Source organism: Podarcis filfolensis (assembly GCF_964270895.1).
Source record: "Podarcis filfolensis genome assembly, chromosome: 14".
NCBI lineage: Eukaryota > Metazoa > Chordata > Lepidosauria > Squamata > Lacertidae > Podarcis > Podarcis filfolensis.
The window spans coordinates 35,285,737-35,302,688 of NC_139616.1; the positions used below are offsets into that span (position 1 = coordinate 35,285,737).

Genomic DNA, 16,952 nt, shown 5'->3' on the forward strand with positions numbered 1-16,952 from the left:
GAATGCCAGTTGCTTGGGATCACAAGCAGGAGAGATCTATTGCACGTGTGTCCTGCTTATATGGGCTTCCCATAGGCATCTGGTTCACCACTGTGAGAACAAAATATTGGCCTAGGTTGGCCTTTGGTCTAATGTAGTAGGGCTCTTGTGTTCTCTTGTAAGACTCCTACCATTTGAAATGTGTCAGGCCCTGATAAATTATTTCTAATGCCCCTTTCATGTCCCCTCTGGCGTTCATTCCCATGGTGGTAACTTTCCTGTTTCCCTCTCTTTTGCAAGTCTACTGAATGGTGTGTTCTTAAGCCCACTGATGTTGATGGACTTTACCCAAGTATCCATTCTGCTTGACTTAATTTGCACACATAGCTCTTCCTAAGATGTTCTTTACTGTGCAATGTTCTTTTTCTGAAGACCAGATGCTCTCTTCTGCTGCTGAATGTTTTGCTGACTCGCCAACTGGTGATCCAGTTTCTGGAAATGTGGTCTTCATTTTATACTATCAAACAACTTTTTCCCTCCACAACATGGAAAAATTAAATCCATTCCCACCAACAAATCTCACTGTGTACTCCAAACAAGCTGAATGTTTCCAGTACAACCATGAAAACATTATTTTTCCTTCCACAAAGGAAAGAGTAACAGAATCTTTCAGATGATCTCATCTTTTTGCGGGGAGCACGTTGCACACACAACAGAACAACTTTCTGCTAACCCCAGCTGTTTTATCCTTTATGGTAGCATGTGGCCCAGCAGCTCCAGGACCTTCTGCAGTGGCTGATGGGTGTGCCAGCTGGTTTGAAAATGAACAGAGCTCTGGACCAAGTGTTGGGGCGGTTCTTCCTTTATCACATTCACCTTTGGATTAGTAAGTGCACCTGCTTTTACCTGTGATTTAAAATGAGAGAAAGAATTTTGTGAACTTTTCCAAATGCAAAGGATTTTACTTTCACTTTTAAAGTAAGGTCATATCCAGCGTTCTTCCTGATTTGTTTGCAAATGACTTTGCATCAGAGCAAGTGCTGTCAGACCGTTTCCATTGCATTTCCTCATCACTTTCCTTATTGCAGAAAGACTGATCTTTTGGAGAAGTAGATTTCCCCAAATTAACTAGCGATGCCAGCAAAATTGCCACGTTCTGGTAGCATCTGAAGGACCCAAGATACAAGGCAAATCATGCAGAAGTTGTAGTCCAATGTATCAGGAGGGCACTGGAATGGCAAATACAAATACAGAGCCTGTCCATCAACGAGGAGGTCAGCTTTTGTGGCCAAATGTGCTTATAGTCCATGGCCTATTGTCTGGAGGACAGAGTGAATTTGGAAGTGAGCCACTCAAGAATTAAGCCAAATCTGTTCCATCTTTGTCCTGTGCTTAACTAAATCAGTTGCAGAGATGCTGTTCATCAACTATGCACCACTCTACTTCCTTTATGTTGACAGGCTGAAATGCACCTGCCATGCGAGTCAGGCAAAAGGGTAACGTGTGCTTACTGGGATTTGTGTTCTGAATGAACATATTAAGACCCATGTAAACCTCTATGGCAATCTTTCACAACCCAGTGTCCCCCAGATGCTTTGGATCAATAGCCCAGCTATCATGGCTATTGGTCAGGATTGACAGGAGTTGTAGCCCACAAACATCTGGAGAGCACCTGGTTGGGGAAGATTGCCTTAGGGGGTCACCCCTTGGAGAAGAGAGTATATGAGACGTTTGGGTTTTGTCCTTAGCCTTTTGAGGAAGATGGTGGGGGGAATATTTTGATGCTACATTGGTTTCCTTCTGTGTTTCAGAAGCCTCTCAACGAACAGGAGTGATATTCTTTTCAGTGTTGCTCTTTCCTTTTCTTTCTTTCAGGTTATATCCATCTGATGTCTCCTTTCATTGAGATGATCCTCTGGCATGTTGGCTTATCAGCCTGTCTAGGCCTGACAGTGGCCCTTTCCATCGTCTCTGATATCATTGCACTCATGACCTTTCACATCTACTGTTTTTATGTCTATGGAGCCAGGTGGGTGTGGTTTATCTGCTGCAGCTAGGCATATGCCCATGTGCTAAGAACCACTGTGAACTCATTACTCATCAGCATGTAAGGCCTGAGATTATATCTCACCATTCATGAGATCACTGAGAGGCCTTTGGGCAGGTAGCTTCTCCAACTTTACAATGTGGAGACTGATTATTACTCTGAACTGTGAAAAATATGAACCAGATATTGACCTGATTCAGACATAATGGCCCCATCCAACAAAACATGGTTTGTCAGATCACGAATGAGCATGTGCCCATGCATTTTCTTCCTTTTATCGCTAATCTTAATTCAGTACTTGCTGGGATGTTAAATCACAGTTTACATGTACATGCAAGCCAGGAAAATGAGGTTCGTGAAAACCAGATTATCAGACCATAGTTTGGTATCCCAGTTTGTAAGGATCACTCAAGCCACAGTTTCCTAATACAAAGGTCACAGAAAAGTGTGTTTTTAGAAAACTGAGTAACGTTGGGTGAAGGCACGCAAGAGAGTGTGTGGGCACGAGGCTCATTCCTAGTCCCACAAATCACGGCTCATTGAATCAGGATTGTTGTGTATCTGAACTAGGCCAAAGATTGTAAAACATCTTGTACAATGTATCCGGTGTTGGTGTAATGTGAACTCTGAAGAGTGTGAGCTATGAAGTCTCAATGATACCCAAGTTACTTAGTTATTATAAAGCAGGGTTGGGGGACTCTGTGCTTCTCCAGAGGTTGCTGAACTAGTTTCCATCATCCCGGCTGGGGCTGATGGGAGCTGGAGTCCAACAGCATCTGGGGGGCCACTGGTAACCCACTGGTTAAGAACTATGCACCAAAGAATATCTGCGGGATAGTCAGCATGGGGGGCTAGAAGAGAACATACAAAGCGAACTTTTTCAGAGTCCATCTAGGCAAGTAGTGCCTCCTCTGACTGGTAGCATCTTTCCAGGGTCCCATGTACAATATGTTTTTTCCTAGCCTTCTGCACTTGTCTGGCCCACCAGAGGGTGCTGCACTCTTTACTGTCGCAAACAAGAAAAAACGGGGAGAATGTGTATGCACAGCGCATATCACATTTCATACCCAATACGTCAGGGTTACTTTCACCATAGCCTTTCCAAACAAAATGTTCTCTGCTGCATCTTTTGTATCCAAAGACAAGGAGGGCAATTGGAGAAAAGAAGCCCAGGGAAACAAAGCAAGTTCTCATAAGGATACCATGCTGGGGAATAAAAGGGCAGCGTTTTCTTGGGCTGCGGGAGACTGGGAGTATAAGGTTGTCAGAGCTGCAGAGAGCATTTGGTGCAGGAGGAGCCTTGCAAAACTTGCAGGAGTTTTACTTGCAAAACTGATTCCACCAAGGAGGAGGCTTTTAGGTGGTTCATTCCCAGAACCCAATTAGCAACTCTCCAGGTGAACTTGGATGCCAGAGATCCATCCTGATGGCTTATAAGGAGTGGGAAGTGGCTGCTTTAAAAACAGTTATGCACAGGAGGCCTGGGCCTCGTATACAGCAAAAGACTTCAATTGGGTGAGCCGGGCCTATAAGGTGCTCATGTCCTGGCTTAAAATGGGTGGTACCAGTAGCATCATCACCATCTTTTCTCCCTCCCTCCCCCCCTCCCTCCCTCTCTTTCTTTCTTTCTTTCTTTCTTTCTTTCTTCCTTTCTTCCTTTCTTCCTTTCCTTTCCTTTCCTTTCCTTTCCTTTCCTTTCCTTTCCTTTCCTCATTTCCTCATTTCCTTCCTTTCTTCCTTCCTTTTCTTCTTTTTTAGGCAGGAGAGAGAGAAGTAAAAGGGCAAAGAAAGATGAGGGAAGAAAAGGAAAACTGAGAAAGATGGATATGCCTGTTCATTAATTTCAGAGAGTGATTTTGGTTCTGAAAGGGCGTAGGACTATAGATCGGTGGTAGAGCATCTACTTCGCCTGCAGAAAGTTCCAGGTTCTGTCGCTGGCAGCACCTTCCCGCAGGGCTGGGAAAAGCTTCTGTTTTGAAAACCCCAGGAGATGATGGCAGTCATTATAGACAGTGATCTCGATGGATCAGTGCTTTGACTCAGTGTGAAGCAGCTTCCTGTGTTCCTGTTCTGAAGCCTACTAAGTTTTCAAACCTCAGTCTTCAGAAAACCTTTTCCACAGGGACTACTGGCCTATTGAAACACCCCCTCAACTCCTGAGCATTCCAAGATAGGTTCTAGGGTACATGTTTGATAGATGCAGAATACTCGTTTACTGCAAGAGCCAAGATCCTTTTCCAGAATTCACTTGTAGGCAACCTTCCAGGGGCTGAATTTCATAAGGGAGACAGGGCATGATGCAGTGGGCAATGTTTCCAGCCACACCAAAGTCAGAGGTTTGCACACATGCTCAGCTCTCCCTCTGGGCGAGCAAAAAGCATTTTCACACTCATTCCAGCCAGGCAGAAGCATTCAAGGAAGGCGTAGAACGTGGTTGGTGAGGGCTGGATAGCGAGGCCCGAAAGGCTGCGTTTGGTCCCCTGCCTCAACCTCTCTGCTTTTGGGCCTCACTATCGCCTTAAATGAGCTGGTGGAGAAAGAGACCTGGCTTTCTCCAGTAAACATCCTGCCTTGCCAGATGTGCAGTGGAGTGCCCAGCCAGGAACAAAGAAAGCTGCCATTTGAATTTTATGTATTTATTTATTTAATTTATATACTGCCCTTCATCCAAAGATCTCAGGGTGGTTCACAAGAAGGAATGAACCTCATGGTTAGACAGCTGGCTGAGGAGATCCCTATTGAGGCAAGAGCCCCTAAAGGTACTTTGGGGGTGGACAGAGGTGTTTTCTGTCAGTCACGATTTTGTGCTTTCCCCCTCTCTGGACCCAGGCTCTACTGCCTCAAAATCTATGGCTTGTCGTCACTGTGGCGCTTGTTCCGTGGGAAGAAGTGGAACGTCTTGAGGCAACGCGTGGACTCCTGCTCCTACGACTTGGACCAGGTGAAGGTTTTCCGGGTGTCTGGGAGGGAGATAGTTCTGTGTTTCCGTGTGGATTTGCATGTGCACACACACCCCCTCCCCTCCCCCGTGGTGCATATGCAAAGGGCTTAATTTGGCATTATTTCCAATAGTTTGCTGTTTGTCACCGGCTGTGCATCTGTAGGTGTATTGGCAGAAAGAGCTGCAATTCAACCTTTTGTGCATGTTTCTGAACACCGTGGATGCTGGTGCATATCAGGAACATTCAGTCCCAACCTTCCTCTTTGCCCATACAATGGCCAGGCACGGCCCCCCTGTGTATCACTCAACCCTGAATCTCACTGTTCTCCGCTGGCCAATTTTCTGCCTGGCTCTCAGGCAATTATAGCCGAAGGGGGCCTAATCCCTGAGAGACTCCTTTGGCAGATGCCTGGTGCCATACAAGTCAGAGCGCTGGAGTGATAAGGGCGAGTGGGGAGGGGGGGAAGCAATTTGAGTAAAAGACACCAAATAATTACAACCATACCCCACAGTGTTGCCATAGTTACCTGCTGCTTTGTGTTTCTATTAAAAGGCTCCATTTAATTCACATCAGATGGAGTTGGGCCCACACATTCCCATCAGGATGTGGATAATGTTTTGAAGTAGGGTGGGGGGGTGGCTCTATCTGCTTCTTACCTTTTAGAAAATGTCAAGGTAACAGCATGACCAGTGTGGAGGCTGGGTCCCCTCAATCCCCAACCCTGCTTTCAAACAAAGCGGGAAAAGTGAGGAAGCTAGGGCTAAACTTCCTTACCACTGTTTTATTCCTTTGTCTGCCAGGAGACAAGAGATTGCTGGGGGTGGGGGTTGCGAGATGCAAATATTCCTTCCAGCTTCTGCTGCTGTCTCTCTGAGCTTTGGAGAGCTGCTTAAGCAGAGCGTGCTGCTGAATTTTGTCTGAGGGCTGTCAGGTTCTTCTCAGTCTAGAGTTGGCCAAGGAGGTCGCTGCTGTTCAGTCCTTCCTGGGGGGTGGGTGTGTGGCAAGGGAAGTGCTTTAAACCAAGTTGTTTCTTGTTCTCGTCAGCTGACGATCTTTTATATCAGAGTTCAGGAACCTCAGGTTCAGGGGCTGAATGTGCCCTTCCAAGCCTCTCTGTCTGGCCCCGGGACCACACATTCCCTGCCCAGCCCCAGGCCCTACTGGCCCTGCTTCACATCCTCCAAGTGTTTATCGTTATCGTTATCATTAACATTATCATTATTTATTAAATTTGTCTACCACGCTTCATCCATAGATCTCAGGACGGTTCACAACATAAGATTCCAATATAAAAAACACAAAATATATAATAAAAGTAACACCAAAAACAAACCAGTATTTCCCCCTCCCACAACACATTTAAAAGAGCATTGGATGTCAATCAGCCCAAGGCCTGGTTGAAGAGGAATGTTTTTGCCTGGCACCTAAAGGTGTATAATGAAGGTGCCAGCCAAACCTCCCTGGGGAGAACATAACACAAATGGGGAGCCACTGCAGAAAAGACCCATTCCCATGCTGCCACCCTTCGAACCTCTTGTGGAGGAGGCACATGAAGAAGGGCATCAGATTATGATTGCAGGCTCCATATGGGTAGGTTCATATGGATGTATTGCAGCCCTGAGCTCTTTAAGGCTTTAAAGGTCAAAACCAGCAGTTTGAATTGGGCCTGGAAACTAATTGGCAGCCAGTGCATTTAGGCCAGGATTCATGTAATATGGTCAAACCATCTTGCCCCAGTGAGCAACCTGGCTGCCAAATTTTGCACTAGCTGAAGTTTCTGAACCATCTTCAGAAGCAGCCCTACATATAATGCATTGTAGTAATCTAACCTAGAGGTTACTAGAGCATGGACAACAGTAGTCTGGCTATGCCTGTCCAGATAGGGGCACAGGTGAGCCACCAGCCAAAACTGATGGAAGGCACTCCATGCCACCGAGGCCACCTGAGCCTCAAGCAACAGCAAAGAATCTAGAAGTATCCCCAAACTGCATACCTTCAGAAGAAATGTAACCCTGTCAAGAGCAGGCAGCCTCCTAGCCATCTGGTCTAGGGAACCACCCACTAACAGTGCCTTAAACTTATCTGGATTGAGCTTCAGTTTATTGGCGCTCATCCAGTCCATTAACAAGGTAAGACAACAGTCCAGCACATCTACTGCCTCACCTGCAGATATTGCTGACATCATACGCCAAACCTGTAAACATTTTCACCGGCTGAAATGTGTCTTTGAGTTCTGATAATTCCTCTCACTTCCCTGGATGGTGTATGAATGTGTATAGAAGATAGCTTGCAGTACAAAGGTATAATTTACTTTCCCCACTCTGCCTGCTTTTGCCTGTGGCCCTGCCCTCCACTAGCATGTGGCCCCAGAAGGTTGCCCAGAATGAAATGTATCTGAAAACAGGAAGGATAAGGCTTCTTTGCTCTCAGAGTATTTCAGCCTTGTATTGCTACTGACTCATAACTTAGATTTCTTTTTATAGCTGGCTTCAGCTACTATAGGATTGATTTGTGTCCTTTTCCTCCTCCAGCTATTCATCGGCACTTTGCTGTTTACCATCTTGCTGTTTCTTCTGCCCACAACCGCACTGTACTATTTGGTCTTTACCTTGGTAAGTTTGCTGCCGATTTCGTTGCTACTTATAAATGTATTGGTTGCTTTTCTATAGGAATGCTCTCAAAGGGATATACAAAAGTTATGAAGGGTGGCTGAACAGTTCCTGGCCGAAGTGGAATGGAGTTGGGTTTGTATGGCCCAAACAGCACTTCGCTGGATGACAAGATGCAAGACTGGGAGGGGAAAGAGGACTTTCCTTCCCCTTCTCCTGGGAGCCAGAAAAGAGTCTGGGATGATTGGTCAGTTGATATGCTGGTCCACCTCAAAATGTGTCTGAGTAGCACTCAATTAAAACAGTTGTGTCAATTGTTGCAATCAGTGGTTGCTGTCTTCAGCCAGCTTCCACCTGCCTGCCTTCTTAGATGTCTGCTTGCTGCCAGTCTAGGAAATAGCAGTTCCTCCTTCTCCTCCTTAGTCTCAGCATTGCCCTTGTGAGAACTCTGCAGGGAGGAGTGGCAGGGGGACAAATATACCATTAATTGTCCTTGGCTTTGGCTCCGCCTGCTGTTTGTCTCCCTGCCTTCTGCCCCAGAAGTCCCAATGAGTACAAATGGCCTCTGCTTGCAGCTTCTTCTTTCAGAATGAACAATTACGAGTATTTGACAAACCTAAGTTTGCCAAATTTGTCCAGTGGTGGTACTGCTGTAGATTGAACTAAAAAAAAATCCTTTTTCCTCCTAGCTCCGTCTACTGGTGGTGATTGTACAAGGCTTGATCCATCTGCTAGTGGACCTCATCAACTCGCTGCCCTTTTATTCAGTCATTCTCCGGCTCTGCCGATCCTACAGACTTGCATGTAAGCTCCATATTGTAGTCAAGGCAAGACTTTAGAAGTTGCATATTAGCGGGGACAGAGGTTGGAAATTTTTGCTTAGAAGCAAGTGACAGACATCTGAAGACTGGTCATGTGTACTTTAAAGCAGGGTTCAATTTCATAGAAACACTCACCACTGCTGCAATAACAATGGTTTGCATAAGGCTTGCATGGTACTGGGAAGGCTATATGTTTAATTGGTTGCTGGTGGGGAGTTCAGGCAAATTATCACCTGTCATTATGCTTCGCGAACAAGATGCTATCACCTCCAACAGCTAAGAAACCTTATGGGTGTTCAGTGGTTTTCTGGTGTTCCTGCCACATACATCAGTAGGGTCACACTGACAAACAGGTCAGAAGGGAGATCACCAAAACCCCGTGGACTGTTTCTTGGGAATCTGCCTTCTACCAGGTCAGACTCTTTGCCCATCTAACTCAGCATTGTCTGCTTAGACTGGCAGCAGCTTTCCAGAGTCTCAGATGGAAAGGGGGGCCTTTCACATCACCTGCTTCCTGATCCTGTTAGCTGGGGATGCCAAGAGTGGATTGAACTTGGGACCTTCTATATTCAAAGTTGGTGCTCTGCCAATGAGCTATGGTGCCGTCATGTTGTACATGCAAGAAGTTCTGAAATGCTAAGGGCATTTAAACAAACACCAGCTTGTTTGAACCCTGAACAAAGTGAATGGAGACCTCAGAGACCAGGGTTCAAATCCCCACTTAGCCATAAAGCTCAGTTGGTGACCTTGGGCCAGTCACTGCCTCTCAGCTTAGCCTACTATACAGGGTGCTTGTGGGGATTAAATGAGGAGGAGAACCATGTGCGCCACCTGGAGCTCCTTAGAGAAAAGGTGGAGTATAAATGCACGCCATAAATAAATAATGCCCTCTCGATGTTCTTAGACTCCAATTCCCATCAGCCCCAGCGTGGCCGATAGTCGGGGTGATGGGCGTTGAAGTTCCAACAAGATCAGGAGGGCACCACGTTGACTACTGAATCAATCAGCCAGTACAGACTGTATCTTTCCATTACCTACTCTTGTGTGTTTTCAGCTGGTGTGAAGTTCAGAGTCCTGGAGCAGGAAGCTGGGAAACCTCTTCGACTTCTAATGCAGGTAAATCATTTCATTGCTTGATGGCCTGTGCTTAGGACTTTTCCTGTTTTTTAGAACAACATTTTGCTCTTCCATATTGATCTGCTCCCCAAATTTCCCTTCTGTGAGAGTGCACAGGACTCCTCTTCAGTTTTCTGTAAAACATTTAGCCCAGCAAGGAAGGTGTCAGTTGTAGCACTCTGGATCCTGGATCCTGGATCTGAACAGGCTTCAGTCCCCTAAGATGCTGAGCTAAGCTTGTGTTTAAGTGTCTTGCTGGATCAGGGCCAGAGCCCTTACTATAACATGTAGTGTGAGACTTGCAGTGAATATAGAATAGCCTTGTGCTGTCAACTCAAATTATGAATCCTCTAGCCATTTCCAGTGGCTTAGAGATTGTTAAGAACTCCACTCTCCTAATTCTGTCTTCCAACAACAGCCATGTCAGAAAAAACACTTAGAGTGCCATTTCTTTGGTATTCTCATGTCAGTTGTGATCTCACATTATGCTGAGCTTCTGCGCTCCTGTTTCCAAGAGTGTGAAATAGATCACCAAATGGTCAGGCGTGAAGCTTTCATTTGAGAGGAGCAACTCTTTATGCAGGAAAGGAGTTGCACACACACATCCACACAGCCACACTGCTCACCCTGTGTGCATGACTCAGCCTTGTCCAGGTACAGCCGCTGCAACTGTCCCTCTCGCTCCTTCTCTCCCGGCAGATAAACCCTCTGACCTACGGCCGCGTGGTGCAGCTGTACAGGCTCCCAACATACAGCTGCTACCCCAAGGACTCCTGGGGCTCTTTGTGCAAGAAGCTGCTTGTTGGGGAGCTGATCTACCCTTGGAAGCATAAAGGAGAGAAGCAGGACTGATTTGCAGCAGCTGAGGTGGACTGCAAATGCTTGAGCCAGAAAGGAACACTGGAGAGGCAGGGCTGTTACTCCTGGCGAAAGACACCTTGGAAACAGCAGCTGCCGAGTGGTACCCGATGGATGCTTCATTTTGACAAGAATGTGTTGGGCGGTCAGTTTCCAAGGAGGGAGGGAGGGATTCATTTCAGGAATGGGCTCCCCTTTTCCTCTGGATTGAGGGAATTCCTTCTCCCCACCACCACTCAACGAAACATCATCTAATCCCGAGTTAGAAATTGCCAGCCTGGAAGTATCAGGTGGCCAAATTAACGTGACAGCCGAGAGGAAATCTGTTTTCGTTTGTTTGTTTTCTTATGGTAAGCTGCCATTTCTGCAGGAGCCCAGTGTGTGGTATCTGACACACAATTCCACTTCTTGATAATTTCAGCTTCACTTCCCCCCACTCCTGACATGCAGGTGTCTAGCCCAGGTGATTGTGATGATGTGGGTAAAGATGTATGGGCAACACCTGTCACAAGCTTGGGAGCCAAAGGGGTGGCCCAATAAGACCTCCAGTGGTCTGGAGAGTCTGCCCAGCTCCAATCAGTTCCTGTTGGGGGACAAGCACCTGGGGAGAGCCAATGTTTTTATACCCTGCTTGCAGGGTTCCCAAAAGTATTTGGCCAGCCACTGTCAGAGACAGGAGGATGCTGGTCTGGTTGGAGCCATGTCCTCATCCAGGAGGACTTTGTTCTTAAAGTATTATGAATTAATGGGCAAGCTAGCTCTGAAATGTATCATGTAGCTTATGTGATTGATTTCTCTTTGACAAATACCTGCCATGGTGGGATGTGAGAGATGGACAAGCTGAATCAGGACCATAGCATCTTTAACCCTCTGCCATCCTGATTAGAATGGAGCCCATGTATATCTGCTATTTGCAACAGGAAGAAAGTTCTCATGGGTACTAATAGGGCTTTATTCCCATTGAAGATAGCAGGTGGGGGAAATTCTGTGGGCAAGGGGTTACATGCTCTCCCTGGCATACTCCTGATCCATTTCCAACCCACACCAGCTCTTTGTTGAAAAGGAACCAGCTATGCAATGTCAAACTACATGACAAACATTGTGTCTAGTCTGGTCCATAGCTAATTACAGAGTTCCTTGCTTCCCCTGCCCCTGGCAAGTGACTAGAAACCCATAGCAGATTATGCAAAATTGGGGGAAAAATGCATTGGAAATTATGTAAATATGCTCCCAGGTCACGATGTTTAGTTTTACTCATCCCAGACTTTTGCTTTCTTTTATAGACATGGTTGTTGTTTTCAAAAGTAGCCCCACTCAGCTTGTCACAGCACTTCTACAAGCATATTGTGATATGCCCATTAAAAAGGGGGGGGGCAAATCATTACAAGCAGTGACCATTTTGTGCAAGGGTTCCGTTCTCTGCCCCCACGCATGTCGGTGGAATGCATATAAGCCCGTCCCACCCTGTTCCACCCCGCCCCCGTTCTGCCTTCTTCTGGGTCCAAGGACCTGTGCTTGGCGATCGTGCATCAGTTGGACATGTCTAAAATGGTCACCGCCTGTATTACACTGCCTGTAGGACAATTCTAGGACAAATGTAGACTGCCCCAAAACTTTGATATATAAATATTTAGTAGAGAATACACACTTGCCATTCTTTTTTACAACATAGACCAGAAACCACAGAAGATCTTTATTATCTAGTATTTGATCATTCTGAGCTCCCTATTACATAATTTGGCCCTAGTGAGGCTTAGAACAATTAGTAATCAGATGATGGATCCATGTACTGGGTGATTTTTAAAAATGTTTTAAGCCAGTTTATTGGACGTTGAATTCTATATTGGAGGCAAATCTGCTTTGAGCACCCTAATAGAAGCTGGTGGTGGTGCAGGCAGGATAGCCTCTTATCTGTTGCTTAATTTGGGAGCAGGACTTTATTGTATTTCAGGCAACTTGACGTGAGAGAAATGATTCCTAGACAAGGAACTGGAGGCATACTTCACTTTTCAAGTCAGCTCCATTGAAAGTCCTTGGGGCAGATTCTTTCTGAATAGTTTTAGGTCAGTGTGTTTATGTAAGATGAAGGCCCAATGTACTCACTGCCTTGCCATTAAGTTTCAACTGAAGAGCCATTACTAAGTGCCACAGTACAAAGCAATAATTGGTGTACCTCTCAAGGCTCCATGATGGCCAAGAACATTCCTGGATTTTTTAACCTTTTTTTAAGTCAAAGCTTTAATGTTCATTTCACCACCAGTCCTTGATTTCCAACATGTCTTCCTCCTACCCATTGGCGTTTCTGTTTCCACCATGCCTCATAGCAGGTGGTACCTGCCAATCTTAATAGCACAACCACTAGCCTCCAGCTGTGTGACACACACACTCTCTCTCTTTAGCATTAACATTACTCTCTACTCAGGACAGACAGTGACGACATACCCAGGGCACGATTCATGCCAGTGCTTCCATACTTCATCCTCAGGCACACAGCAATGCCCTGAGTGGGGAATTCAGGTGGTTTTGGCAAGGCCAGTGGAGCAGGCCCTGGCCTTGAGACACTGCCAAGGATGGGGCATTGGGGACCCCTTCAGATATGGAGCTGGCTGGCCCTTGCTTAGCTGTGGATCTGGACTCATTTGGTGTGCTGCCAGCCTCATGTAGCAACAGCCAAATACACAGTGTTGTCCTTCCTTGTGATTCAATGTGATGTGATTGAGGCCCATTTAGTAGCATGGGTGCACCTTGCAGCACCTCCATGTCTCTCCTTCACCGTATGGACTCCCATCGGAGAGAGGCCGTTATTTGTATTTCCCTGCTTTACGTTGACAGACGTGCATTGAATTTGATGTTGCCACATAGCCACTGTGTATATTCTTAAGCCATAACAGAGACAACCTTTAGCCGTGACACTTGTGCCTAGTCATAGAGCCCGGTTCTGTATGCATGTGGTCTTGTGTATGCACAGTGGGCCTAAGAAACACACTCAGAAAGTCACACACTCCATGTTTCTGAACAAGACTCCAATACTGCCCAGAAGAACCATCCCGATGGAAATGAAATATCTTCGTATGTGCATGCTCATTGCAGGATGGAGATCATAAATCGTTCTAATTTCTCTCTCACTTTTACTTAATTTGCTGAGAGTTCGCGTGAATGTCCTCTTTCTTGTGTCTGCTTTTCCCTGGGTCTTGCTCTGGTGTGAGCATTGTTGTTGGCCTGAGGGGGGCAGTTTGCCAATTCCACTCCGGTCACAGGCAGAATGGAGCAAGCACTCAGCTTGCTGCACTCATCTTGCTGATGCCAGCACTCTAGAACTCTTAAGGGGGAGAAGACGTGCAGCCTGATCTTCTCTGTCTGCACAGTGTCACTGCCTGTGTTGTCTTCTGCCAAACATTGGAGAACGCCCAGGAACTCTTGCCCTGCCCTGGCATTGCCAAAACAGGACTTTACTTCTCTGTTAGGATACTGCTGCCAATAAAAATGATTTATCTGAGCCTTTCTTGCAAAACTATGTTAGTGCTTCTCTTAAAAGCAACAAAACCGCATCTTAAGCAATGATTATGGTCTAGAATCCCTACCGTAAGTAGAAATACACCACTACTACTACTCTTGCTCAAGCGCCATGTGATGTTGTCAGCAGGAAATATCTCCCTCCTTAAGTTACATAGAAAGACTCTGCTTGTGGTTTCTGGGGTTTGCCTTCTAATGCAGTCCAACTGTTTGACTCAGTCCTCCAACCAAAGGCATGAGCCTTGATATAGTGTCACCCATGTGTGCTCACTTCTATTCTGGCACAAGACTGCTAGCATAAACAGGAGCCCCCAACCACCATCCTTTGCTGCCACAATTTATGCCGCTCTGGATTCCCAACGGATGGGCTTGTTCTCTAAGACTGTAGTTCCAAAGTGATAGTGCTAAAAAGGTAAAGGTAAAGTGGTAGAGCATCTGTTTTGTATGCAGAAGGCTCCAGGCTCAATCCTGTGCATCTCTGCTGCCAGTTAGTGTAAATCAGTGATTTTCAACCAGTGTGCCATGAATGATTGTCAGGGGTACCACGGGCAACACTGGCCTCTGTCCCTCTTTCCTTCCCTCCCTCCTCTGATTCCCTCTTGCATCTCTGCCTCCCAAAGGCTTGTGCGACTGTTTGTTGCAGAAGAAGAAAAAGAAGAAGAGGAGTTTGGATTTGATATCCCGCCTTTCACTCCCCTTCAGGAGTCTCAAAGCGGCTAACATTCTCCTTTCCCTTCCTCCCCCACAACAAACACTCTGTGAGGTGAGTGGGGCTGAGAGACTTCAGAGAAGTGTGACTGGCCCAAGGTCACCCAGCAGCTGCATGTGGAGGAGCGGAGACGCAAACCCAGTTCCCCAGATTACGAGTCTACCGCTCTTAACCACTACACCACGCTGGCTCTGGGGCTCACACTGCCCTGTGGGGCAGTGTGAGGAGGCACTTCTTTTGGGGGCAGGGAGGAAGCTCAGAGACTAGGGGCAGCCCAAGGAGAGGGGAGAGGAGGCTGAGGGAATACACAAGGGAGGATGTTTGAAAAAGGGTGAGAGGCTGGCAGCTCTGCAGGCAAGGGGTGACATAACTGGGCTCCTGAGCCCCACGGGTGCTGCAGAAAGAATGTTGTTGGTCAAGAGAGCCGTGGACTCAAAAAGGTTGAAAACCTCTGGTGTAAACTCTGAGCTAAATGGACCAAGGGTCTGACTCAGTATAAGGCAGCTTCCTATGAGCATCTATCCTTGTTTTTATATTTGGCTTTACATTGTTTCTTTGAGGCTTTTTTCTGAAAATGATAAAATTATTATTATTAAGCAATATTAGTAGTCTGCAGTAGTTTGAAATTCCTCGTTCAGATAGCAAACTGCTTTCTATTGGTGCTGGGCCAGTGTCATGCTTTGTTTATCTTGAAAATCCACTGCAGCATCAAAATGATTTAATCTTCCTCGTCACTGGAAATACAGAGGGATTAGATCATGCAGTACGGTCCACTGAATGAGAAAGGACTCTGAATTTATACCTGCCTCTCGTTTCTCCCCTTCCCCATGCTGCTTCTGCTGCTTTCAGTCTGGATTGGATTCAAACCGCTTAAACCATCTGGTGAGTCAGGGTTGCAAACCATCTGATCTCATGAGCTTTCTGTTTGTCTTGCGTATGTGTGCCAGCTGGCATGTGCTTTGGGGGGAGTATAGATGAAGATTTCCAACATTTATTTCTGCTGGGTCTCAAGAGCAGCTTTTGTAGGCCTTTACCAAACTGAGTCTGACATGGAAAACCTTCTTAGCAGAAAACACCCTGATCCATTTACAATGGAGAATGTAACATGTCACCCAGGCCATCCTCAAGATAACTGCTCCTGCCATCTACTACTGCAGGAGGGCAATAGCTCAGTGGCAGGGCTTCACATGCAAGAGGTCCCCAGCATCTCCAGGCAGGGCTGGGAAAAGCTGCCTGAAATGCAGGAGCTTCTACTTAAAAATGAGTCATGCACAAGAGGCCTTAGCCTCATGTTGAGCAATAGTCTTCAACTGGGTGGATCAGGCCAACAAGTTGGTATTGCATGGACAAATGGGTGGCACTAATAGCATCATCACCATTTTCCTTTCATTTTTTAAATATACGAATGAGAGGCAGGAGAGGGAGAAGTAGAATGGAGGAGGAAGTGTGATGACAGGAGAAAACAAAGAGAGAGAGGGGTGGGCATATCTGGTCAGAAATTTCAAAAAGGGGATTCCAGGTTCTGATCACAACATCTGAAACATTTGCTGCCATGTTGGTGTTTCTGAGGATGCCTTGAGACTCAGTGTAGATGCCCAGGAGCCAATGGAGTTCCTCTCAAATGTATGGAGAACATTCTGAAGGTCTTAGGTGACCTGTTCCCTAGCTAACTAACCCCAGTGCTCCACATTTTCAGTAATAAACTATGAAGAGTTGCAAATGTCCATGCCAGTAACCAAAGAAATGTTTAACTGGTGATTATGGTTACAAATGTTGGATGACTCTACAAAAGTACTTCTCTAGTCTTATTGGCCTGAATGGAAACTCGCATTGTGATTCATATATACAAAGGGCTAGAAAGGCATTTGAGTCTGTATTTGTTTTAAAGCTGAGGTCATAAAGCGATACTCAGTGAACAAGACTAAACATAGATGGCCAATGCAACTTCAAAGTACACAACTGAAAAGCCAACCAAGCATGCAGATTTGTCACAGCATGTGGCAACCGGATGCTTTGGATTCCAACTCCCATCAGCCCCAGCCATAAAGGGAGTGGAGGGCACCAGGATGGGGAGGGCCACCCTATGTAGAATACTAGATCAAAGAGTCTCCATACCAACCAGCTGTATTCTGATTCACAAAATCCCCTCTGATTTTTCTGGCTTCCACTCCAAACATAGTCACCTTGCTTTTGATATGCTTGCCTTGATTTGCCAGGAAAGGATTTTAAGTTCATCAGGTCAAGTCCTCAATTGGGAAATAGACTTCTACTTACTAAAAATGCATGGATGAATTGGTACATACTGTTATGGACTATTACAGTGGTTCTCCTGGGAGTGAGGAAGCTATGGTGCTCCAG

General features: G+C 46.2%; 1 protein-coding gene across 2 annotated transcripts in view; it reads left to right on the forward strand.

Moving 5' to 3' along the window:
• Nucleotides 1–13,868, forward strand: part of PIGQ (phosphatidylinositol glycan anchor biosynthesis class Q) — a 39,793-nt gene extending 25,925 nt beyond the window's left edge. For both annotated transcript variants that reach the window (XM_083585124.1, XM_083585123.1), the window contains 7 exons: nucleotides 739–865; nucleotides 1,855–2,008; nucleotides 4,856–4,967; nucleotides 7,500–7,580; nucleotides 8,267–8,381; nucleotides 9,453–9,514; nucleotides 10,214–13,868. In XM_083585124.1, coding sequence (XP_083441250.1) covers nucleotides 739–865; nucleotides 1,855–2,008; nucleotides 4,856–4,967; nucleotides 7,500–7,580; nucleotides 8,267–8,381; nucleotides 9,453–9,514; nucleotides 10,214–10,366 — 804 coding nt within the window. In that variant the 3' untranslated portion in view covers nucleotides 10,367–13,868. The remainder of the gene's footprint in view (nucleotides 1–738; nucleotides 866–1,854; nucleotides 2,009–4,855; nucleotides 4,968–7,499; nucleotides 7,581–8,266; nucleotides 8,382–9,452; nucleotides 9,515–10,213) is intronic.
• Nucleotides 13,869–16,952: the final 3,084 nt, after the last annotated feature.